Consider the following 26,591-nt stretch of genomic DNA (forward strand, 5'->3'; position numbering starts at 1 on the left):
AGACACCTCTGCTGTGATGGCTGATGTGATTCCAGCCACTCAGGATGTTAAGAAACTGATGTCAGGTTTTCATCCAAAGCACGTAAAGCTGACTCTAGAGATCAGGCTCTGAGGGTTCACACTAGTCCTTGCCTTGTGCCTAGTACTAGTTAATCCCAGCTTCAGTGCTGTTTGTAGTGCTGCATACTGTAATATGGATGATTCTACATGTGCTTCACCTGTTTTGTTTAATTATTAATGTGATTGAGCACAAATTGTGGGTGAAAAACACCTCCTGTCCAGGTTTAGCCCTGCTGAACATTTGGGATTACTCCAGCCCAAGAGAAGCTGTGTCTGTTCTGTACGGCCGTGCTCTGCACGTTCATGGGGCCTGATCCCTGACATAGGTTTGACCTTTTGCATTATACATCAGAAGAGTTTCCCAATGGAGAGCAGGAACAGACTCTCCTCAAGTTCACCCTACATCATGGGTGAGTAATGAAACACCAACCTGCCATCTCGGAGCTAACAGGTAACCCCTCTAGATGGAGCTTCCAAGGCAAAGCAGAAAAGCTGAACTGCCTTCCCCGCCCTAAAAAAAAATTCTAGTCCAGAGTGAAGACATTTACTCTTCAGGACTGTCATTCAAGACCTCAAACAGATCTAGATGACTTTAAAACCAGGAAAATACTTTTTTTCCCCTCAACATTTCACTGAGCAGAACAGGTGATTTCCATTGCATCTGGGAAGCAAAAATAAACCACCCCTGTTGGAGGGGGGTGCCTGTTAGCAGTGCCAGTGCTGCAGCGCACTCTGGACTGCGTGTGGGGAAGCAGAATCCAATCTCTAAAATTCCTTCTTCTAAGTTGTTTTTGTGCAAATTTCTTTCAAATGCAGTAATTAGCTTTTTAATAAGCCATGGAAACAAGGTGCGTCAATTGTCCACATTTGAAATAGTCTGGCTTATTATTAAGTAAATAACTATGTAATAGTACAATCTGCCACAGGCAAGTATATAAAATGATAAATTGCCTTTTAAGTTCAATGAATTGGTGTATCAAAAGACAAACTACAGTTAGTTCCCCCTCTCTCAATGCCTTATATTTTAGCAAAAATAAATATTATGTGCTGATCCCCTATTATAAGAGCTCAGAGCAAGCATTTTTAGCTATATAACTTGAAAGGTATATTCATGGGGCTTTTAATTATTTCTCCCGATAATTGTTTTTTTTCTCTTCTAAGTACAATATTGAGTTTTGGGGTCATTCTTGCATGCTGAGGCAGACTGCAGCAATGAGTGATTTATGTGTAGGAGAACTCCTTAGCTGTAAATAAATTTTAAAATAATTAAAAAGCAAAGCTGTGCAGATGGCTTTGAACTACATTCTTCTTCTGACAGCTCAATACATCATTAGTTGTGTCAGTACTAGGTGGTGTTCTACTGTGGATTTTTAAGAGCACTATTTACCATCCCCTGATACGTGAATGGAATTTCCATTAAATGTCACATTTTTTAAAGCTGGCCTCCTTTTTTGTGCTTGAAAATTAGAGGCGCAAGTACAGTTAGTTACTGGTTTCTGGTTAGAGCTTCTCTCTGGAGACGCTCCCTGAGCAGCTCCCTTACCTGCCCACGCTGCTGTGGGCAGTTTGCGACCTGGCCAGGCTGCTCCGCGTTCCCAAGACGAAACAGCTCAGCTTAGCTCGTATTTGTGTGTAATAATTTTATTAGAAAACTTTTCGTAGACTCTTTGATTACAAAAGCTTCCTCATAGGCAGAACAACATGGTTACTATCATAAAACATTCTTTAGACATAGGTTCAAATCCAGCAAATGAATTAAGTGATCAGAACTATTTCTGTAATTACAGATGCAAATAATGACCAAGGCTTTGATTCGACTGTGACAGCAGCTGTTATTGGAATAGTCATTCCTGTCGGTAAGCTGATGTGGTTTAACCTCTGAAGACCATACCAAATGCTGCCATAAATACACTCTTCTGACTCTCAGGGTTGGGGGTGGGAAGGAGTTCAGAACTGCTGAGCTGGGGAGAAGTAGCCTGGCTGCCACAAAATTGTCCCAGGGTGGGTATGTATTTGGGAACAGCCCAGCAGATCCACACACTCCCCACAAACTGGCTAACAGCCCTTCTTTTCACCTTTCCTTAGTGGTCATGGGCTTGCTGTGCATGGGGGGATACCTCATCTGGAGGAACTGGAAACGGAAGAATACCAAAAGCATGAATTTTGATAATCCAGTGTATAGGAAGACAACAGAAGAGGAAGATGAAGATGAAATCCACATTGGGCGGACTGCCCAAATTGGACATGTCTACCCAGCAGTAAGTATCTGAGGAAACTGCTTATGAAGAAGATTAATTTTATTGAGAGTTTAGATACAGAATTCTCTCCAGACAATTACAGTGTCAGTTATTTTCTATATAATGACAAAATCCAGAACTTCTTTAATAATCATTGAATAGGCAGAAGTCTAAACTTCCAGGCAGCTCATGTAATTGTTTTAGAATATAGTAGTCTATATAAGAAGATATTATGTTCAAATGAAGAATAATTGTCCCAATCAATGTACCTTGTAAGCTAGCAAGAGTAAACCAGCTATCTCAAGAGCTCAGTATGCGACAGCTGATGACTCACCATCTACTGGATTCCATTAGATCTGCGCTTAGACTGCTACCAGGTACCTAAACTATCTTAAGGATAACTTGAGGCTCTCTACAAACCAGGGAGAATATTTTTTGTATAACATAGCAGTGTACAGAAGAGTCAGATTCCTCAGGCGGAAGAATGAATGAGGTTCTGTAAGAAGTTAAGGAAGTTTGCCTTGGCAAGACTAAGCTTTTCAAAAAGCAAATGCTTATTTATTTTGATGTTAATAGCAAGTCCTGTGTATGAACCTGTTCTGCACAGCAGTTTGTCTGTAAAGGAGCCTCCTTCAAAGCAGCAGCCCTGACGAGATGAAGCACTGGCAGTTATTTATAACTGCACTGTTTTTCTAGAAGAGACCATCAAGATCCATAAGTAATGAGTGAAGGCAGTATAGCTTCTATAGGGAGGCAGGCAGGCATATAGGTAATGCCCTGTATTAACTAAAGATCCTGCTAGAGATCACAGCAGAGCAGCTGTTATCCTGTACAAGGAGCTTTTTCCATGTAATACATGGGTGGAGTAAACTTCCCAACACCTCTTTAGTAACACCTGAGTGGGTGAGCCTGTTTGGACGTAAAAAAATCGGTACATAAAATAGATTTGTCACCAATACACCAGGGACAACAATGAGATTTTGAACAAGAAGGTCAGGTTAGCAACAGTAGCACAAGTCACAGATTTTCGCAAGTGTGGTTCTTTTTCCTTCACAGCGTGTAGCATTAAGCTTAGAAGATGATGGGCTGCCATGAGGATGAAGTTGCTGCCCCAAACACTACACTGAACAAGTTTGCTTTGGATCACAGAACCTGCTTCTTCTTTGTAATCGTTATTTATGTTGCAGAAGGGTAACCACAAAGTTATAATGAACTGCAAACATCCAAAGGATGTGAGAGTTTTGTATGTATAATCTTTTATACACCTTTTAACTTGTTGCACTACCCATTTGTGATAGTGAATAAGCAACAGCTGAGCTACTAACTCAATGTACATAACCAGCCAGGCTGAAGGTTCAGTAGCTATTGCTTTATTTTAAGATTATATTTATAGATATTTTGTAAATATGTTGAATATGCTTTGTGGCTATCCATCAACATAAGTAAAACTACTTCTGTACAGGCAGTTTAGAAATATTTATTAACAAAATCTGGACTATAAGATCTGTTCTGTAAATATAGTAGAGGAGTGAGAGTATTTATTTTTTGTATGTTTGGCTTGCTGTGCATAGTTTATCTGTGTATATATCTATCTAGACTAGATAGATATATAGGCATATAAATATATACATATATATAAATATATATATACATATATTTTAAAACTACTAGCCTATGTTTATGAAAATTAGGGATAATTGAATTTTTACTGGATGTTTGAGAAGTTTGCTTTGAAATCTAAAGACACTAAGTAAGAGAGAGCCATACTGTATCCCATAACAAACAGAGCTCATGTTTCCAAACTGGTTTGTGAGGGTTGCGTTTACATTTCCTGGTCTATCCAGGAAAATTCCTCTGCAGCGCTTTCAACTGAAGAGCTACTTACAGCATCGCAGCCAGGAGGAACTCCTAAAGCACCCCATTTTGTGTTTGTTTTGTATTGCTGCTTTTCACGGCTTGGTACAAATCTGATTTTGGTTGGTTGGTTGTTTCTAAATGAAAATCTAGATATTTTCCCCCAGTGGAAATCCTCCATCTCTCAAAGTATCTTAGTAGAAACTAAGACTTAGCTGTGTACTTGCACACAGCCAAAGTGAGCACTGTCACCTGGCTCATCAGGAAAAAAACCCAACACAAAACCAACGTTAATTCCTTTCCTCCTTGCCCCTGCTCCCACAGATTACTCCAAGTTTAGGTGATGCTTCAGGGCAGTGTTTTCATTCACCATGTGTAGAATTCTTTGAAGCATTGTAATTATCTTCCAAGTTACTGCCACTGGAACAACCTGCACCATGTTAGGTCTCATAGCACAGAGTGCTGGGCAAGGAGGTGAGAGGAGGTTACAAATCCACATGCTCATCAATATCTTTGGCTGGGTCATCCTGCACCTTGCAGAAAAAACAGGTGTTTCTCATCTTTCTATAAGATTCTATGGGAGATGAGTACTTACTTACCTACCATTGAATCATGGACCAGAACCTCCCTGGACTGTACCAAAACCTGGACAAACCCTCCTGGTGTTCTTACACCAGTCCAAGCTTTTCTATTCAAGTGAGCAGAAGAAACTCAGCCTGAACAGGTTTGGTTGGGTTTTTTTCCTTTTGTTTTTCTTTCTTTTAGAATAAATTCACAGTGTAATATGAGCTGGAAGTTGATTCTTGACTAAGAAAAGGAAGGAAGTGTCTAAAGACATAGTACACGTTAAACATAATAAACACACTCAAAACACTTCATGGCCTGCATAGACAATACATAAATAATCGAGCATCCTTCTATTCAAATTTTAGATTTTGACGCAGTGAAAAACTGATGGAGATAGATACCCAGTTATCGAGGTTTGAAGCCCTGTTTCTACACATCCATGCACTGTGTGTGTGGAGAAAAAAAAACACGAAAAAAGGCTGTATGTGATAACACTGTAACTAACAGATGAATGTAAATATATTTGAAAGTTCTACAGTTTTGATACTTTTTTAAGAACACATACACACAAATGAACCTGTATAAACCATGTATAAAAGGCTGCAGTTTTTTCTCAAACCATTGTAAATGAACTCTATGTGCAGTGCTGATTTCAACCTTTACAGATTTATAACTACTGAGAAGTCAAACACCAAATTTGTTTTTTAAGAAATGAATTATTTTAAATAACGGCTCAGAGTGTTAGGATGATATTTAACACTGTAATCATTTCTGATCGCTGTCTTGTCATATTGAAGTTCTGTTAGAGTAAGTTCTTGCTTGGTGCCTTTTGCGTTCCAGATTTATGTTATGACAAAAGGACGAGGGTGGGGCGGGGGAGGGATCTGCGCTGTGTAACACTTGCTGTACTTATATCGATGAGGATTACTGAAAACCAAATGAACACATTTGTAAAACAGTGCACTGTTTCTAGAGAAAGATTAAATTTTTTTATCTGGGACTATGGAACTAATTACTTTATAGTGCTTCAAATGCTGTCCTAGACCTGGCACTGTGTCCTATTTTGATTTGAGTTTTCCTTCACTCTTAATTGTCCAAACCCAAAGTGGGACATGGACATGTTGTTGTATAATTGCAGCTTCACAACAGCAACACTGAGACCAGTTCACATTGTACATGTAAACAAAGAGACAGTTGTATTCTGACTTACCTTTCTCTGCCACTTTGGTTTTGGTCATCTTCAAATCACATGGAAACCAGTACCAGTTCATTATTTCCTTGAGCTGAACAATTATATCAGTGATGTAACTGAAACAAGTAAAATTTCCAGTGGTACAAGTACACTGTCTTTAGCCCTTGTGAGACAACGTTTCAGGAGTGAACGGTACATACAACAAAACTGGTCTTGTTTTTAAACCAAACTATGTCAGACTATTCAAGGGCCAGTTGTAAACCACTAAATTTCTTTGTACAAGTTTTTGGTAAAGCAAATCTACAGAAGCTGAACCACTTGTTACAGCCAAATATGCACTCTGTTGGCATTCTGGGGGGAAAAAAGAGAGAGGGAAATACAGCTATTTGTGGAATCACAACAGGCAGTCTTTTTTTTTTTTTTTTTAAACATACAAACAATCTCTTCTGTGGGACTAAAGCTGAAATGAGATCCACTGTACTGGAAGTACAATGACACCTTTGGTTGGAGACATGAGTGCGTCAGCTTGTACTCTCTTCCCTTTCTCTTGTACACATGAAATCCTAGATAAGAAACAAGGACATTGTGAACAAGGAACAACAGGAGGCATTTTCTGAAACGGGTGGTTTAGCTGCTATTGAACTTATATACACCATTTCCCCATGCAGAGAGATGCTTGAGCTGGCAGGCAAATGCTTGACAGACTCTTCTCCTTTTAGGTATTCCAGTATGTGCTCTTTGGTCTGTTTTTTTTTTTTGTGGGAAATCTACTGCATAACAACTTAAAATTTCAGTTATCAGCCAGGGGAATAAAACAGCCATAAACACCACTATCTAGGTACCTCTTGAAAACCAAGACAACCAAACTGTGCACTGAATGACCATTCTTCTTCCTACCCTGGGTAATTTGCAGGATACACTCAAGCATTAGAAATGCGAGTGCTGAAGATAAAAACAACCTTTCACTGTCACATGTTATTATAAAGCCTTTTGAAGCAGAGTTTTTATTGAAAGTGACTTTGAACACTGCCAAGCAGCCAACACTTTCCAGACACAAATAGTTACTACCAAACTTACGGACTGGTGGTGGTTTAGTTTTCTATTTGACTTAAAATAGGTTTCTCTTACTTTGAAATATTTCTCCATTTCAGTTAAATATTTTAGCAGAGTAATACGGTAGGAAATAGAAAAGCTGATGATAACAACAACAACAAATCTCTCCAGGTCTAAATAGAGAGGACAGCACAAATACAAAGAAGTGAAAGAGCCTCATAACAGAATCCCAAACCTACCTGTGGCCCTGAGGTATGCCCGCCAGAACAAGTTTTGCTTTTTGGGTTGTTGTGCTTTTTTTTTTTTTGCTTTTTTTTTTTTTATTCTATGCTGTAATTCTTTTTGTTATTGTTGTTGCTTTACTTTTTATGCATAGTAATTGTACAGTATGAGACAATCCATACTATACAGCCTACTTTCATTAAGATGCTGTACATGCGCTCAGTATAAATCCCTTTAGTGTCTATATAACACATGTAGTGCTGTTACCTTCTGCCTTCTGCAGGAGGATGTGCACATCATTTCCTCACACTGAGTTTGTTTTCCATCAAATCAGTCTTTTAACTTTATGAAACAGTTTTAAATCTGTCTTCCTAATTTCTATCCTTGCCTTCAAGACAGGAGCTAATAGCCATGCTCCACAGGGAGCTTTCTCACTGCTCCCATGCAGGGGTTTTATACAGCAGTGCCAGTTTCGGTTGTCTCCTGAATACACAGTGTCAACACAGGAAGGATTCAAAGGAAGAAAAGCAGCAACAGAAAGGAATTTAGACATGGGATACATAAGCCACCTTTGAGATTCCAGCCACAGCCCATTTGCACATTAACATGCTTGGAGGTCAGTGACCAGATCAAAAACACTAATTAACAAAACACCCACACTCACTCGCTCACTCTCAGGTCCTGGTGCCTCTGTTCAAACAGCTGTAACGAGCACTGCTCATAAGAGTTTGCAGCACACTGGTAGATTAATGTATCAGCACGTCCTCAAGTCTCACAGAATCAAATTTACACAGAAAAATATGAACTTGTGGCTTTTGATATCACAGCAGCAGACACAGTAACACAGAAGATGAGCGCGCACCAGCGTCCCTAGAAGTGAGGCCACCTGCCCTGGGACACCGGACTTGTGTATCTCGTACCCACAGTGGTTGCATCTACCAGAAGAAACCAGCAAGCACCAGTTAAGGCTGTTCTTAGGTCTCACAGAAGGTTAGTCATGCTAACATGTGTCTGTACCTAAGCAGCAACAAGCAGAATGAGAATTAACATGATTAAAAAAAATAATCTTTTTCAAATTATTTGCAGCATTCAAGTTTCACTGCGTACCTCAGTGGGAGAACATTTTCCTAAGGGATTATCTGCAGCTGTTTGCTAAATGCTCCAGACTATTAAGGAAACCATTGTAATCTTGTCAGTCATGGGAAGGCAGCCATCTTAGCAGGAGCTCAAGTTAGGACAGCACAACAACCAAATCTCCCTGAAACTTTTACAGGCCCCAGCCTGGTTCCACGCATGGTTCACTTTTTTGGTCAGTTCAGTTCTTCTGTCCATGCCTAAAGGCTACAAAGTCAGGTGAAAGAATAAATGTTAAAATGACAGTTCTTGGTCAGATACAGCTGAGGCCAAATAACAAAAGACATTTCACATTACCCTATGCAGGATTTTATCTGCTGAATCTGCCAATCAAGGAATTAATTAGTTCCAACTGTAGTAATTTATTTTCATGCATATATTCCCCCACTGGGCCTTAGCTGAAAGCACATACATTCAGTTAATTCAAGCCATTACACACAAAGGATAATGCAAAGCCTTATGACCAAACATTCAAGAAAAATCCCTGAATCTACGTATTTTGCTAATAAGGCACAGACCTAAGATCTAAGCAAAGATAACATCTTGCAATAATGCTTAGAAGACAAAAGATACTTGGAAAGTAATATTTAGATCTAAGTTTTGATGACAGCAATTTTCTTACAAAACCTAAGATGACTTTTAGACTTTGCATAATAATAAAAAACTGACACAAAATTACTGGAAATTTACATTAAATTATTATTACCAATACCTGAAATGTGTGCCACATTTTAAAAGCCTAACCTCATACATGGACTTCATATTACTTCTATGCTAAAGGCATCAGCAGCAGTAAAAGTTGTGAAGAAGATAATAAATAAAAACTTTTTCAAACACATGAGAAGGTAGAAGGCTGCAGAAGAGCAGGGGAGGTTGACAGAATCTGTTGCTGAAGGGGAAACTCACGGTTAATATGTATTTTTAATTTTGCATACAGCCTTGATCTTCCCATCTTTTAAAAGGCCTAATGCAGTGAGAAAAGACACTGAGAAGGTCAACAAGGATAAGTGGGGAAAAGTTTATATTTTTGAAAGCTTCAACTTGGAAAGACACAACTGAGAAGATGTACAATACTTATATATAAAATCATTAATGGTGCAGGGAAAAGACATAATTATTTTTCTAAGTATCCATTACCAGCTACTATCAGATAGGAGATGGGGTAAATGGAATTAGTCTGGTCCAATACAACAGTCCTGATGATCAGACGAGTAATTTCTCATATTCACATTCTTTTTATTAAACGTTGCCTTATGTACAATGTAACATGCACATTTTTTTAGAAAATACAATAACTGAGTCTGATCAGACTTAGTCTATAGGAACAAAGCAGTTCAGGAACCTCAAAGGCAGCTCTGGTTCCATGCGGAGCCACACTAGACAATTACACACCGCTCCTTCCTTTATTCCTTAATATTTACAAGAGCAGGGAAACCTCCACAGTTTACCTCTTTCAGGTAACACCCGACCAACAGCCTTTATCTCTAGGCTGCCATTAAGGTCCCAGCAGCACTTGTACAGCTCTGCCTGCCTTCCTGCTCCTCTCCATTGCCCCCCTGTGCTTCTTCTAGAGCAACTTTCACCAATAAATACACAATATTCCTTGTTTAAAAGGCAATAGAGCCACTTGGACCACAGAGTATTGTTAATCATACCCCTATGAAATGAATGAGAAAGACACCCTGGCTGGGATGGTGAACTTTCCTTTAATACAGTTCTGTGAAACTGCAAAAGAAATAGCAGCAGTCTTCAAAACCGAAGCATCATGACCCAAAAAGACACACAGAGATTTGCTCAACCACTAAAACTGACAGTGCTTAACAAACAACTGAGTTTTTAAAAAACCTCACTAATTCCAAAATAGATATTTTAGTATGATTTGTTGTTCACACAGGCCTTTTTAGTATCAATATTAGAGCAAAGGGGAACAGCAAAATTTTCAGGGCAATGGACTTGAGAAAAAAAGAGCATCTGTTTACTAAAAGGAATTAAAAAAAAAAAAAAAGTGTGTGCAATCTCAACATTACAAAACATGGTTGAATATGCACAGCAGAGATTTTAAAGAACTGCAATTTTTTTTTCCTTCAAAACTGACAGATAAACATGAGCTTCCAAGATCTGTATCACTGTACCATGAACACAAGCACTGTAAGAACAAGAAATTTTAAATAGTTTCAGGTTTGTGGGGTTTTGTTTGTTGTTGGGGGAAGGTGGGGGGGGTTAGTTTGCGTTCTTTGTTGGTGTGGAAGGGGGGAGGGTTGTTGGCAATTTAAGAGCTAGCCATTAAGAGTGTTCCTGTGCCTTACCTATCCCTCTTTACCCAGGGCATAACTACAAATTAACAGTGATGTCCTAAGCATTACAACTTACACAGACAACCACCAAATACAGAATATTTTGGCTGTTAATTCAGTCATTATATCAGTTTACAGCAGCTCATACAACTTCAATACATATGGCACCAAAACAATTAGAATAGGTATGATATTCAAAGTATGACCACTGGCCTAGATTCAAACTCTAAGCAACACAAATATACACAGAAAGGGATGCACCCCAAACCTGATTTATACACAACCTAAGACGTGGGCCCATCTGTAGACCTAGATAAATTAATTGAGAAGCTGTGACAGAAGCATCTAGTGATGATGCTGCATTTGTTTGTTATTTGTTACTCCGGACTTTCAGCTACGTTATTCCAGGCATTAGCTACAGTCACTGTTTCCCACAGCAACAAGTTATGTGGGACTAATTGTGCAAAAAAAACAGCTGAGTGGGAGTTGCACCTCCCTTCCTGCAGTGAGCTTGGCCAAGAGGTTCCTTGGTTTGCAAGAAAACTGAAACAAAGCTCCTTTACATGCACCTGAAATACAGCCTGAATTCAGCCAAAATGTCCTCCTGCTCACAGCAGCGGGTGTTAGATCATTGCCACGCTGTTCCAGACCCTGCAGACAAGCCTGGTCAAGTCAAGGAAAAATGGACTAAAACCACTAAACTTTCCCCCAGATTCCTCCATCCTCACTGATTTAGGAAGAAATTAACACAGGTACATCTATGTCTCTGCAAGAGGATAAGACAGCACATTAACCTTCACAAGCAATTATATTTTACAATAAAAATGTTTATTTATTCTTAAGTGAAACTGCATTGTTTGAAAAACCATATCAGGACAGTCACAGGTACTTACACCATAGAAGAGCTAGTATGCTGTAACAAGTGTACCTGCCAGAGTTGTGACCTATCCTAATAGTAACCACTATTTTTCCAAGTATTAAGTATCCCATAGTACATTAATGCAACCTATACAACACACACCAATAAGTATTTAAGTTTTGTTAGGAATGGTCAAAACAAGCAACCTCATAAGAACACATTCTCTTAAACTCCTCACACGAGCCTAAAACAAACTAACAAATCCAGCCTGGATGGACTTCCTCATTAAATTCTCAGCAAGTTACCATTTGAAACAATAAACCAACAATTTCTAGTTTCCCACTGTGCCTTCAAAGCATAAAAAGCAAATGGTTTCATTTGGGATCCCCTGTACAGGTGGGAAGACTATCTTGAATTAACTGAGGTGGGGCAAAAAGCATTAGCTGCCAAGATAAGAAAAGTGACAAACCAGACTGCAGTGGCTGGCATATGGAAAACAAAAGACAAAATTATATAAACTGTAGTTTCATCAAGTATTTTACTAAGTCTTGTGCACAGGAACCGCGCTTACAAAATCCCTATCATTCAGTTCACTTTCCCTGCGCAGTGATCATGCAAACTGGTTCTAGATAGACTGCACTTTGAATTGTGACTGCACAGCAAACTATTACAGGTAATATGAACATGTGCAAATCTCTCTGAACAGGGCAGGGATGGGCCAGAGGGGCAAACTGGACCTTCCTGAGGGAAGCACAAACAGCAGAGTGTCAAACATCCACTCACATCTTAACTGAAACAATAAAATAGTATTTATATTTTTAATTAAGGCACAGTTATTTCCTTCCTTCCTGAGGAACCTATGCACTGCTTGTGCTGCCTATACAGCAGCCTACGAAAGGCTCAATCAAATCCTAAATACTGGAGCAGAGCCTTCTAATCAGCAGGTATGCAGAAGCCTCTTAGTTTCAGTTCAAGGCAAAAATCCTAACGAAGACAACATGATTTGTAGAGTCAATAGCCGTTAGTGCTAGGAAGGCTATAAAATACCCTGAGCTTTGATTTAGTATCTCCACTCTACCTTCATAACAAGAATAAGGCCAAAGAGGAGCAACCTGCAGCTGCTCCTGCACATCAGGAGTCTACAGCCATAGATTATTTTGATTAACGTTTTCTTCAAGAAAAATCAACACACAGTGCTATCAGAATATTTATGTAATCAGATTCAATAAGTACCACATAAGATGTCAGATTATATTCATGCAGTACTGGCTACTGTTTTTACTCAAGAGACTTAGCAATGTGTTTTCCTCTCGGTCTGTTGAAGAATATTCTAGGTACCTCACGCTCTTTTGTGCTGCAGAGCAGCTCTGACCCCAGTCAATTATCCTTTCTGAATCCAGGAGAAATTTTGCTGCATCTTAGGCAATGTCTGCTTTGTGTACTTACCCCACCTCTGCAGCAGCAGGCCTCAGCTATCTCCTCTTCTCCACTAAAAATTTAAAAAAGAAAGAAAACCAGTCCAAATTATAATCAAAGCACAAAGAAAGTTTGCTTCCAGAGAGGATGAGAGGAACTGGTAAAGAGAGAGCATGAAATGTGAGCAATTCGAGACCAAGAGCAATTAGAAAGAAGTGAAGGGCAGCTGGGCTGGAACTCTGGGAGGGGAATGACCCCAGGTGACACCTATTCAGATAATCCTCTAAGGAGAAATTTTAACCTTCAAGTGCATACACACAGGTGCTACTGACAGAAGAAACACAAGCAACTACAAGAAAAAAAATACACAGGATAACTTTTTATATGTGAATTTGTGTCAGCATTTGGCACCTGATCATTAGTACTTAGTATAAAGCAAAAATATTTGGCAGTTTGAAAACTGTGCTCACATATAATTACTGTGCTGGCATTCACTATATTCAACAAGACTACGCAAAGAACTGCATGGTAATTTCTGATAAAAAGACAGGCAGCTCCTCAAGCCACTACTTTATGCTACTATGACAACACAGGAAAACCAAAGATGATTGCTTTTTTTTTTCTACCTCTACCCTAAAATTAAGCCCTTCCACACTGACACTCATTTGGCTAACACCTCTGATTTGGTAAGTGTATTGAAGTCTTTTTTAGTTCCTCTTTAATCACATCAAAGACTGCTGGAGTAAACCTGAAGTCAGACAAGTGGCCAGGGATGAGCTGGTTGTAAAGAAAACACTGTTTCCTTCGTAGAAGATTCACATTATAAATTTCACATCAGACCTCTGTATTTTTAAACATCTTCATTTGATTTTCATTCTTACTATATGCAAAAAACATTGCCTTAGTCAAAGACCAATTGCTTTGTATTCAGTCTTCTTTACTCCACACTCACTCTTTTTATAATTAATGTCATAAAATCTCCACCTTAAACCGTAAGTCTTCACCTCACTAACCTTACAAGTTTTGAGGTTTTTAGCAAAAAATGCACACGGTTCTCTACTACACTACTCCCTCTCTAGTCTTTAAAACCATGAAAAAATATGAATTAATGAGTTGCAATGTAAACCTAAGCATTTCAGGCTTCTGACTAGTGTAGAAAATAATGTTCAACACAGGATTTGTTGAGCTCTATTAAGGACTACGTGCTGTTTGTACTTACGTCTGTTGTGATGACCAAACCATGCTCTGCAGCCACCAGTTTGCACTCCAGTTCAGCAACATCAGCTCCACATGCTGGTTCTGACAGATCCAGAGAGAGGACATTTACCAAAGTGTCTAGAGGCACCACACTAAATAATTTAAAAGGAAGTTACAGTGGGAATCAACATAGGAAAGAAACAAACATTAGAGTCAATAGTTCTAAAAACAAGAAGTTGTTCAGGCTAAGACCTTGAAACACTTAATTAGGTGTTACTTTTTTAATTCACAGGATATACAAGGATGTCTTGTAATTTTTCTGGCACGAGACTTAGAAATCTTGTATGCCAGAGGAAAAGAAAAAAAGGTATTGGCGTATGATTACCTGCAGCATTCTTGAGAGTATACAATGATAACACCTACCTTGAATAAAGAATTAATTTTCAAGGACTACATTGACTCTCAGTAAAATGTGTTTGTTATATATTAGCAATGCTAAAAAAAAATCTGTTAGAGGTAGCTGCAGAGAAGACATTTGGAAGCGTCATAACTTCATCTGAAATGGAAGTGGCAATGATAAACTCAAAACAGTGATAAATGCATTTTATCACTGTAAGGAATCCTTCATCATGGCTAAAAACTGTGAAATGCCCCAGACTATTAAAATCAAGCATTTCTATTGAAAATTTAAAACCTGTACTGTTAAGACCTGGTGAAATACAGGCTTTTAAAGATATTTCAAGTAAATACTTCTCCCTTTCAGGAAGCTCTTTAGTGATCTTACAACAGAACTACTTTCCAATTGTTTATAATACAACTGACAGTTTTGATCAAAGGTTAGCAGCCATGCTACAGGGGAGCATGATGGATTCATGGAGTTACAAGCAGAAGAGTGTAATATACACACACTTCACTGCTGCTCTGTATCAGTTCTTCCACGGCTACACGCTGGAGAATGGTCAGTTGGTTGAATGTGCTGCCCACAGCTGATGGTCCATCCCAGCGGAGGCTCTGATTGTTTTCCGTTCTAGCAGGTACTTCTGATTACCAGAGGTAATAAGTTACTTGCATATTGAGCCAGCTCCACATTTCCTTTCTCCTGCAAAAATATGCTATCTCCTACCTCCTCAAAAAATAACTACAGAGATACAGAGAAAATTAAATGAAAGAAAGGAAGTCTATATTTTAATCTGCACTGGGCATTTTAATTTGCATTACTTTATCACAGACTAAACTTTCTGTCTTGGTCCACAAGGCAGATTACAGAGAGCTATTCTTACCTCTCTACAGACCTCTGAAGAAATCAGGTGAAAATGTACATAAGCGGAGGGGAAAAAAGAAAGAGGGGGAAAAAAAGAGAGAAAAAAAAGAAAAAAGAAAAAACAAGAAAAGAGAAGAAAAAACAAAAGAGAAAAAAGAATCAGGAAAAAAAATAAGAGGGAAAAAAAAAGGAAAAAAAGAAAAAAAAAACACACAAAAACCCCCCCAAACAAAACAAACAAACAAACAAACCAAACCAAAACAGAAAACCAAACACTGTCAACTTCAATTCCAGTATGCAGATACTTTTCTTCTAGACTGTTCCACTTTTTCATCAACTTGCGTACTTTGAACTACATTTAAAACTGAAGTGAACTTGGAATTGTAGCCACTTTGCATTAAGAACAGAAAAAGCCACCCTTCTGGTGAAAAGATTTAATGTTTATTCAGTTTGTAAATTGCTCAAGACTGGAATAATGTCTTTATCTGTTGCTATTATCATAATAGGTGCTTGTATTACCCCTCTATGACAAAAACAATAAAAAAGCCTCAACAAAAAAAAAAATTCCTCTTACATTTTATAAACGCCACATTAAAAAGCTTCTAATAGGAACTAAAGTGTCATCCTACAGAATATCATTGTATTAATAATGGTAATATAGTTTTATTTTGTTTTGTGCTTCTGTGAATCCAGATAGTATTTTCTGAGTATACAGAGAAAAATATGAAGGGAAAGAAGCCTCTCAGAGGCTTTCATAGAATCACAGAATCATTTAGGTTGGAAAAGACCTTTAAGATCAAGTCCAACTATTAACCTAACACTGCCAAATCCACCACTAAAACGTATCCCCAAGAACCTCACCTATGTGTCTTTTAAAGCTCTCCAGGAATGGTGACTCCACCACTGTCCTGGGCAGCCTGTTCCAATGCCTGACAGCCCTTTCAGTGAGCAAACGTTTCCCGATATCCAATCTAAACCTCTCCTGGTGCAACTTGAGGCCATTTCCTCTCATCCTATCACTTGCTACTTAGGAGAAGAGCCCAACACCCTCCATCCTACAACCTCCTTTCAGGTAGTTGTAGACAGTGATAAAGTCTCCCCTCAGCCTCCTGTTCTCCAGGCTGAACCCCCCAGTTCCCTCAGCTGCTCCTTATGAAACTTGTGCTCCAGACCCCTCACCAGCTTCATTGCCTTTCTCTGAACTCTCCAGCACCTCAAGGTCTTTCTTGTAGTGAGGGGCCCAGAACTGAACACAGGATTTGAGGTGCGGCCTCACCAGTGCTGAGCACCGTGGGACAGTCACTGCCCTGGTCCTGCTGGCCACACTATTCCTGATACAAGCCAGGATGCTGTTGGCCTTTTTGGCCAACTGGGCACACTGCTGGGTCACATTCAGCTGCTGTCACCAACACCTCCAGGTCCACCAGGCAGCTTTCCAACCACTCTTCCCTGAGCCTGTAGTGCTGCCTGGGGTTGTGAGTTGGACTCCACAGATGCCCTCATATTTTCTTAGTTAGATCTCTACTAGAAATCAGGGAGAGTTTATTTTTTAAAAAAGAGGAAACAGACGGAATTGCTGGAAAGGCTTTCAGTTCTTAGAGCAACTTCATGTTGAGAAGTTAGAGGTCAATGAAATAATAAAAATGGCAATACTCAGTCACTGTCTTCTGCTAACACTTAAGAGACAAATAATGTGGTTCACTCCTCTAAGGAAAGATATTAAAATGCATAGTGAACAAAACATAAAAAAAATCTATGTGAATCTAAATGGCATATCAGGCTAGCATAGCCAAGACATTCAAGTTTCTATAACCCAAAGAAAACAAAGATATAATCATATACAGGTACCTTTGATAAACTAGACTGCATGACAAAGTACCCAGTTGGACCTGGGTTGACTTGGCACATGTGAAGTTAGGAGAAAAAAATGCAAGAAAAAAAAGAAAAAGAACTTCAGCCTCATCAGAAATAATGCAGTTTTAATGGACCATGGAATATCAGGTGCCCACTAAGAAGATGACCTTTTCTCCAGTACTGAAATAACACAGCCATAGAACACAAACAGTGATAAACCAACTTCAACTTTACAAAATCAATTTATGTGAGAATAAAAGAACAAAAGACATGACCTTTTCTTTACTATTAAATAAACCTAACCCATTCTGCTGAAGTCTGGTTTTTGAACATAACTTATTGCCTGACCTTTCTTATTCCACTGCACGATGCAAAATGATTGGGCACGCACTCAACCTCTTTTGTTCTTCCTAAATCAGAGTTTTGGGTGACCATGGAGGAGACTGTCCAACGTGCCCACCTTTCCTAACCTCAGCACAGGAGCTTCTGCAGGTAACATCTCCCTCAAAGCTGGACAAAGACTACACAGACTAGCAAGCCACAAAGGCTTGGATGTGACTGTCCATCCAACCCAGACCTTGCATCTCCTCAGGATCCTACAATGATCCTGAACAACAAAGATCATTAAAAGTGAGATATGTTTATGGGATATTATATCCATTATGTCAACACTGAGGTATTATACCCAATACTGATAGCAGTTTTTATACTGTTCTCCAAGAATCAGAAGCGCAAAATATATTTCCTGAACTTATCCTTTTCTGTGGTATTACCATGAGGCGAGGTCTCAATCATTTATTGAATTCTCTACACAATTACAGACAGCATGAAATCAAAATACGATATAAATTAACGATAATTACATAATTAGTGTAAATATAGTCTAAAAATCATTTTACCTGTGATTTTTCTCTTGTGGGGGCAGTGCCCAAATAATGTTCACCAGATGGATGCTGCTGACTGGGATAACTGCAAAATAGGTTCATTCATTGAAATCAGAAATGTGTTATTATTTCAAATCCTTTTAATCCTGAGAGCCATCTGTGAGCAAGATATTTTATTTGAAGTAGAAAAAAACCATATGCATATGCACTTGAGTATACGAAATATATAAAAATATTTACATAAATTCATTAAGCTGCCATCCACCACTCTGTAAAAACGTTGTCAATAGGTACTGCTTATGCATCAGCCCCATGGTCTAACAGGATAGACTGAGAGTCACAGTAATCCTGACTGACTGTATATCAAGAATAATTTTCTGAGAGAGAATAAAATCAGTTTGTTACGAGATCTACACACAGAGAAATATCTCCTTCGCTTCTGGAAGGAGATTAGTTTATTACAGTCAGTCTCATCATTTTCATCTTGGTTTGGGTTTCCATCCTCCTATTTTCTTTTTTATCACTGAAAAATTGCCAGTGATGTGAAAGAGAACCAAGCTCCTAGGGGCAGGAGAGCAGTTATGCACAACAAAGTAGACTCTTGGAAAATATGACCAAGAACTCTGTGAGATCAGGGAAACTGGACAGGAGAACAGCAGGACTGAGAATTATATCTCCTCGCTATAGAATAACAGTGCTCAAAACCCAGAATCTGAAATTATATGCCCACAAGAAGTAGAGAAGGTGGAGGGAATAAATACTGGTATATTTACAGATGAAGGATAAAGAGCATTAGTGAGCAAAGATGCATAAGGGACCTATGACGCTGCTGATTCCAGGGCCCCCCTATCTATCGCTTCTAATAGCTATGAGAGCCCTGAACAAAAGTCACAGGGTACTGTGAAAGGGCGCATTTACTGATAAAGCAGTCTTCTTCTGGATAAAGAAGGGTTGCCATGGCAACCCTGAATGAATTCAGCACATCACCTGCACATCAAGTCTATCTGCAAGGGCTGTCTTGAAAATTGAGGGTTTGTCTGCATCTTGCTAGGGATCCCTGAAAATCATACAAAGGTTTAACAAATCGGGATTGCACAGGCAATGGATGGTACTTTTACATCCACTAGATCAAAGGCTGCCCGAAGGTACAATTATCTATGTGAAATGAAAGCAACGTAATTTTTCCTGACATAAGTTTTCAAATGGCTGTAAAGAGTGGAAAATCTGATGCCTGCAGGGGACAAGTAAGGCCTGGCAGTTTTCTGTGAGAAAACAGGACATGCCAGAGGTCTCTCTACCTTTTGCTAGTGAACCCTTATGTCTGTAGCTCCTGATCTACGAGACTGGTTTCCTTCTTTATAGAATAAGGGAAAAGCAAAGAACTAAATATCAGCATCAAAGATGTTGGAAGACCATGGGCTGTTTAGAGGAAATGATAAGCATGAGGAAAAATGAAATGCAAAACCAATAAAAATGTATGCAGAAATTAAGGTTACAATGTTAGAAATAAATAAAATTCAATTCAACTTCATGTCAAAGTGTACCAGAGAATATAAGGTCCACTCAGAGCAGCATAAGCATGTCTCTAAAGGTAAAATTAAAATGTTTCTGTCATATGTGCACTGCCCCAGCTCTCTCACTGCTGTAAAGTCTGTGACATTATGGTGTGTCAACAGGCTCTGTCAGGTGATCAAAACTTTTGGTAAACCACTACAAATAAAAGAAAAAAAAATAGCACAATGTTTATTGAAGACAAAGCAAGGCCACATGGAAGCAAGCAAAAGTTGCTTAGTAGCGCAGGTCTGAAGTATCATCTTGAGCAGCTCAACGCAACTACTATGCCCTTTCACGTGACATGGACCAGAACCTGAACATTCCAAGCAAAGAGGTAAAATGTTCAACACTCCTTTGATTATTTCCACAGACATATAGCCCTTTTGTAGACATAACCCACCCCTATAGGAAGGTCATGGGGTAAAGGTTAAATAAATACCTTTGCTCCCTGTCACTTGGGGCACTTTCCAAGAGCTTGGGAGATTTGTTTAAACAAAATAAGCTTTCACATAAATACATTAATAGAATACAGCACTTGACTAATTTCTAAATGAAGAGCTTGAAACAGGCAGTGGCATAAGATACCTCTTCCTTACATAATACTAACATTTTGGGAAACTACTTGGAGGAAAGTTCACAAATACCAATTTCAGTCAAGTTGTGCCAGATTCTTTCTGCATCTCAGAAGAAACCTGGCACTGGAGACAAGCCTCTCCATGTCAGCCCTCATCAATATCTCTGCAAAATTTTGAAGTGAGAATTAACACACATCTATTTTTAAATAAGAGCAAATAATATTTTGTGTAAGTTGAAGCCACAGTTCTACCATGAAAAAGCACCCAATTTAAATCAGTAATGTTTATTTTCTTGTTTGTGGAAATAAACTCTAATGAGGTGGATTCATCTGTACTGCACCCCTGTTACTCCTCAAGGCTAGCAGTTCTAATACATTGGACTTCCAGCATTGCCAAACCAAACAGGTTAGAACCAAACAGATTTATATGGGGGCTGACTTTTCACATGAGAAAGTAAATTACATTATAAACTTGTATTTGCTACAAAAACAACCTAGAGAAAAGCAGAGAATCAAAAGCAATCAAAATCTCAAAAACCTCCATTAGAATTCACAAAAGGATTCACATGAAGGAGAGGTGATCTTTGTATGGGGACAGGGGGATGAGCAGGGCCACTGTGACAGTCCCTCCCAGCCCTGTTTTCTATTAATTTCCATTAATTCTCCTCCTTTTCAGACACTCATTTACACATCTGAGTCTGTGCTAGGCTTAGGAGTTTTTTTCTTGTAATACAGATGTCAATACACCACATTTCTATTTACTTCATCATCTTCGGCGAGTATTGTCTTGCAAGCAAGGATGTGCATTTGCAAAGAAAGTCTTTCAGTCGGTGGCTGGCAACAGCGGCACAGCACAGCAGGGAAAACCTCCCCTCACACAGTAGTAACGTCGTTTTATGTGGCACCAAACCAGTACTTCTTACAGAGCTATCTTTTTAACCAAGTAGATAAAATTTATCCATATTGCAATGTAAAGATACAAAATGTGATGTCTTTTCTAAACAGCACATTAGCTTAGTATTGACATAGAAACTCACAGTCAGTTTGTCTCCAGCAGCCACACCGGACTGCTGACTCAGCTCTATTTTGATACTAATTATCTTTCACACAATGCAAAGGCATAAAAATTAATATTCTTCAAAACTAGAATATAATACTCTTCTCAGCAACTAAAGAAGTAACACAGATACAACATGGATCTACATGCAAAGTCAAGATCCACACCACAGAACACATTAAATGCTATCAAAAACATTTAAAAAAAAATGAATTTATTAACTTCCAAAGATTATATTGTCTTAAGTTAGTCAGTGAAAGTAGTTTCTCTGATAAGGGAATCAAGAAGAATTAAAGAAAAAGCAACTGCATTAAATTCTGCAGTTTAGAACAGTTTCACAAGCTACAGATTCAAAAAATATCAGACTATGTGTCTTATTTGGAATTTGTGAAAAAAAAAAAATCTGTCACCCAATTCTCCAAAGTGTTCAACATTTCTAGTGAAGAGAAAAAAATAACAGAAATACAACTATTTCAATGGCATAAGCAGGTTTTTCAGAAAAATATCAATGACTCATATATCTTGCAACCTTAAAACTAAGTTAAATTAGGGATTCAAAGTAGGTTAATTTATTAGAGTTTTCTGCCAGACATGAGAAAATAAATAAATACTCAGAGCATGTTTACCTGATGTCTCCTGTTTCGCCAAGTCCCATAGATACTTGCTCCCCATACGTCAGAAGTTAAAATCATGTGAATTTTGCTCTTCTTAACAAAACAACAAAACCCACCTTATAAACCAGTATCAGTAACAAGATTTGATATGCACATTGTTACATTACAGTCTTTCTATAATGCTAAAAATGTGGATTTATACAGCTGTTTTCTTCAGAGACAGAATAATTACTGTTTGTACATGCTGTTAAGCATTTCTGTCTTTCACAAACACAACCCTAAGCCAGTGCATTCAAGCGTGGCATGCCTTTTGATTATAAATATGTCAAGATAACCCAAACACTACCCTGGTAGCAAAATGCTATCTATTGTAATGCCATCAGACATGATATCTATTTTAAGAAGACAAAAAGCTAATATACACACAGCAAAGAAAACATTTTTATCTCACCCACAATATGCACTTGTCATAAAATATGTTAATATTATTATACAGAACTCAAAGACAGTTGACACCTCCCAGACAAATTTAAATGCAGGTTGGTTCTTGGGATAACTCATATTCCAGTTTGCTCTTTCTTCCAACACAGTAATTTAAACAACAATGCATTAAGAACTGATATTCCTGAAAAAGCTTATAAAACAATTTAGACAATTACAGTAGAGACATTCTCTCACAAAAAAACAAACAAACAACAAACAAACAAAAACCCCACAGCCAGCCAAACAAAAATCCCTCTGAACCAGACAGTACTTAAGAGGAACATATAAAGTTTATACCTGGTATTATCTTTAGATTGGATAACCAAGTTCATCTAATAAGCAGGGTAATAGTTCTGCAAAAAATCCTTCAATCTAGTATAAATATGAATGTTACTTTCTTTAGGCTCATGTTTCAATTTCTTTGCGCTACCTGGAAATGTTAAGAACACAACTGGTTAGCTACTGCTGTATTAGTAGGACTCTTCTACAGACAGGCCAACTTTCAGATATTTTATATAATGGAAATTCATAAAGAATGCAGAATGCAACTGTGGATATTCAAGCCCTAAGATATTAAAAATAATGAATCCTTTTTCACATTTATATAGCTACTACCAAGAGTTTGCCTAAACCCAGGAAACTATGGCCAAGAAGCCTGTGATTTTTAACTATAAAGAGCCCTTTGAGATTCCAAAAGAACACTCGTTTCTTGAATGAATACACTTTGGATACTTATCTATAGCCAGTTAAATTGTAAGAGGACTGCAGAAAAACTCAAAAATGTTACCAGAAAGGTGCTATAAGTGACAGAACGATAGACAGGTAGGTTTATGGTGATGGGAAAGATATGGAGACCTTTGATTCAACAGCCGAAGTGACTAAGCCCAGCAGGACAGGCACAACTTTCTCCTGGTCAGACACAACTCGCCCCAGAAAAACTTTCTCATCAGATGCCCAGGTCTGGAACGGCTTCCTAGTGGGAGCTCCCATCTGTTTGCATCAGAGGGCTTTGCTGGCTGATACTCTGATAGCGTTAAAGAATTGAACTGTATTAAGTGATCAGTTTCACAACAATATGCCTATAAAATACAATACTATTTAAACAAGGATTCACACCGTACATGGAGTGGCAATGAAAGAGCTTCTTACTGGACAGATGAACAGCAATGAACCACATCAACTCCCTGTATGTGCTAGAAGTAGATAGACAGTAACAGAATAAGGCAATATAACCACACTAGATCGTTTTTACATGGAATAACTCAGGAAAAAATAAAGAAAGAAAAACACGTTTGATCCTTACATGCTGTGAGAGACTATAACTCCAATTTACTTTTAATAGGAAAAAAGGACTCCCAACATTTCCTGCAAAAAAATGAACTTCTGCACACACTTTTCTGCACACACATTAATATGCAGAACACAGTAATTACTAACCTTTTAAATTCACAGAAGTTGAGGTCTTTCTTACTGTAACTGCTTTAGTGGGAATATGGCACCCAAAGAGACTGAACATTAGGAAGCAGTAAACCAGAGGAGTCTATGAGGCTTATGGAAAGTCATTCAGTTGGATTAGTATAACATCAGTCTTTGTTAAACAGGAGAGAGTGTAGTACATATCGTGCACATGTGCCAGTGACTTAACCATGAGAAGGAAACTAGATGTAAATCCAGGCAAAGTACATACACGAACTGCCTTGTGCGAGTCAGCTTTTCATTAAAGTTCTGCTTTTGCCTCCAAGCATCTCAACTGTGAACAGAAGAGACTCATCTATGCTCTGAAGCCAAATACATTTTCCAGTGAAACTTGGTCAGATTTAATATCCCCAGTATTCCTAACCATAATGTAAATGCAAGAAGAAAAGTGATTTAACATTTCTATTAAAATTTACACTCTTAAACTCCAAAACTTATAGAAAAACCTTTTAGTTTCTTTAGTGAACATCTTTAACCGAATGTCATTTCAGTTCACGAAACTTCTGTCTTGTTTCATTGACACCTCTGAGGTGCTTCTGTGGAGTCTGCTTCAAAATGAATCACAATTCTGATTTTCTACAGAAAAAACTCTTAACTTCTAAAGATGTCGTTACTTTTGTAATGACATCTGGCAGAACTCTGAAGATGTTGTTCCATTAACTACAGGTAAGGATTACATTTACTCCCAACAGACACAATACATCACAGCGTGTCACAAGCCACATCACACTGACCAATCAAACTCCAATACAAATGCAATGTGTACTACCATATCAGACTGAAGAGTGTTGTGCTTCATAATTTAGCTGAGTTGTACGTATTTTGTTTTAAATCTGTATTTGTAAACAGATTCTCCAGACTCCTGATCATTGTCCCTCAATATCCTTCAAATTCCTTGGGAAAAGCATGACTAACTTAGGCAGAGGAGAAGGAGCTTGACATATTACCACACAGTGAATGAGTTAATTAGCTGTTCAAGAGTGAGCCTTCAATATTTCACCTTTGCTCCACTATTTTAATCCAATGAAGTCCTAAAATATGTCCAAAGTAGCTACTTAACCCTGATTTATGAGTGCCTAGATTTAAACATTCTTATTTTTTCCATAAAAATACTGTATTGCCTGCCATTGTAACAATTCATGTTAAAAGAAATCAACCACCAATCCAAACATTTTTTGGTTTTGACTATACTAGTGAAAACTTAGAGCTCCTACACAGTCAGAAGAGGAAGCTAGATTACAAAACATACAGGGCTCCTGAAAAACAAACTACAGCCAAATATGGCCTATCAATGGGGGGTTTAGTCAGTTTACATACAAATGATGTCCAGATGTGGACACCTAGGGCTTTCCTCCATGCAGAATTAACTGCGACCAAAAGGTTTATTTGATTATTTATACAATACCATTCCAAATACTATGTTATTTTAATGGACAGATTAGATCTGGAAGCAGTTCAGCAATTTCCACTCAGTTTGTAACAGTAAATACTGCCAGACTTAACCCTGCCATAATTCTATGCAAGCAGTGAGCTTTGGTAGCCCTGTAATTACTGCCTACACCTGGGACGTGATGCAGCACCACCTGAATGAAATTAACTTCATCAGTGTAAAATCCATTTTCAGTGCTACCACAGCACAAAATGTCCTCCCCCATTCAGTGCCCTCAATAAAAAGTGTCCCTTCTAGTGATGAGCATGAGACACCCCCTTTCTAAATATTTTATTTCAGAAGGGAATATTTTACAAAAGGGCAAGTCTCCAGCTATTTCTCTCAACAGTTCCCCAAAGAGCAAGGAGGTCGATAGTGCCACCAGTCTCGAGCTTCCAGCCACCAGTGACGAGACTTGGTCACCAAACTGGCCCCAGTGAGGAGGCACAGGGTGCGCTGGGGCAAACCCAGCCCAGGGAGGAGCTCGGCGGGGTTACCGCCTTCGTCCCGGGGAGGCACAAAGAGCCCCAAATTCTAGCACTGTAACACTAAACATTGATGTCTGGGCTCATAACAAAAGGCTAACTAGACCTCAGCTTTCTTTTATTAGTTACATCTAAGTATTACAAGAAAGCCTTTATTAGGAGCAAGTGGGTGGGTTAGACTGGGTGATCTCCAGAGGTCCTTTCCAACCCCAACCATTCTGTGATTCTGTGATTTAAGTAGGAAATTTTCATTTTCCACCCAGAAAAAAAAATAAAATAAAATTAAATTAAATTAAATTTAAAAAAAACAAAACAAACAAAAAAAAAAAACAAAAACAAAAACAAAAACAAACCCAAGTTTCAGGACCAAGCATGCAACATGTCCTTCACGCACTGACAGACCAACACTTTGATGGGGCTTTCGCCCATTCCGTGTTTCAGCAGCGGCACCTGAGCCATCACCGCCACAGCAGTGGTGCGGGCACAGTGGACGCGATCATCAAGCAATGGGATAACTTTTTTCTGTCAGACATGGCAAATTTAACTACGAGAGCACAGCCTGGTGTCAGCTGCCCGGGGTCCGGCCACCCCCGTGCCGCAGGCGCGAGCCTTTGTTCTGGGGAAGGTGGGCAGCCCGTGGGGGCTCAACCTGTACCTCACCTGTACCGCTTCGTGCCCCCGGTGACTCGGCGCGTCCGGACCGGACCGGACCGGACCAGACCGGCCGGGTCTGGCCTGAGGCGCCGCCCTTCCCCCGCCTCCCGCCCGCACCGGCGCCGCTTCAGCCACCGGCGCCCGCCAGGGGGCGGCCGCACCCGCCGCGGCGGTGGGGAGC

The 26,591-nt window shown here is 39.0% G+C and overlaps 1 protein-coding gene and 1 long non-coding RNA gene across 6 annotated transcripts in view; one reads left to right on the plus strand and one right to left on the minus strand.

Annotated features, from left to right (window-relative positions):
- LRP8 (LDL receptor related protein 8) overlaps positions 1 to 6,455 on the plus strand; it is a 179,209-nt gene extending 172,754 nt beyond the window's left edge. For both annotated transcript variants that reach the window (XM_082052275.1, XM_082052274.1), the window contains 3 exons: positions 1,848 to 1,916; positions 2,146 to 2,318; positions 3,354 to 6,455. In XM_082052275.1, the coding sequence (XP_081908401.1) occupies positions 1,848 to 1,916; positions 2,146 to 2,318; positions 3,354 to 3,392 (281 nt within the window). In that variant the 3' untranslated portion in view covers positions 3,393 to 6,455. The remainder of the gene's footprint in view (positions 1 to 1,847; positions 1,917 to 2,145; positions 2,319 to 3,353) is intronic.
- On the minus strand, positions 6,350 to 26,566 carry LOC309439562. 4 transcript variants are annotated; one of them, XR_014184029.1, is made up of 6 exons: positions 26,417 to 26,566; positions 22,664 to 22,796; positions 18,100 to 18,169; positions 14,091 to 14,187; positions 12,919 to 12,961; positions 6,350 to 6,473 (listed from the first exon to the last, which is right to left on the minus strand). It is a non-coding gene; the product is annotated as an uncharacterized lncRNA (long non-coding RNA). The 4 variants fall into 4 exon arrangements; XR_014184030.1 differs by having other exon boundaries at positions 14,091 to 14,237; XR_014184032.1 differs by lacking the exon at positions 26,417 to 26,566 and adding an exon at positions 24,054 to 24,105.
- Positions 26,567 to 26,591: the final 25 nt, after the last annotated feature.

The sequence above is a fragment of the Streptopelia decaocto genome (assembly GCF_964273445.1).
Source record: "Streptopelia decaocto genome assembly, chromosome: 5".
Lineage (NCBI taxonomy): Eukaryota > Metazoa > Chordata > Aves > Columbiformes > Columbidae > Streptopelia > Streptopelia decaocto.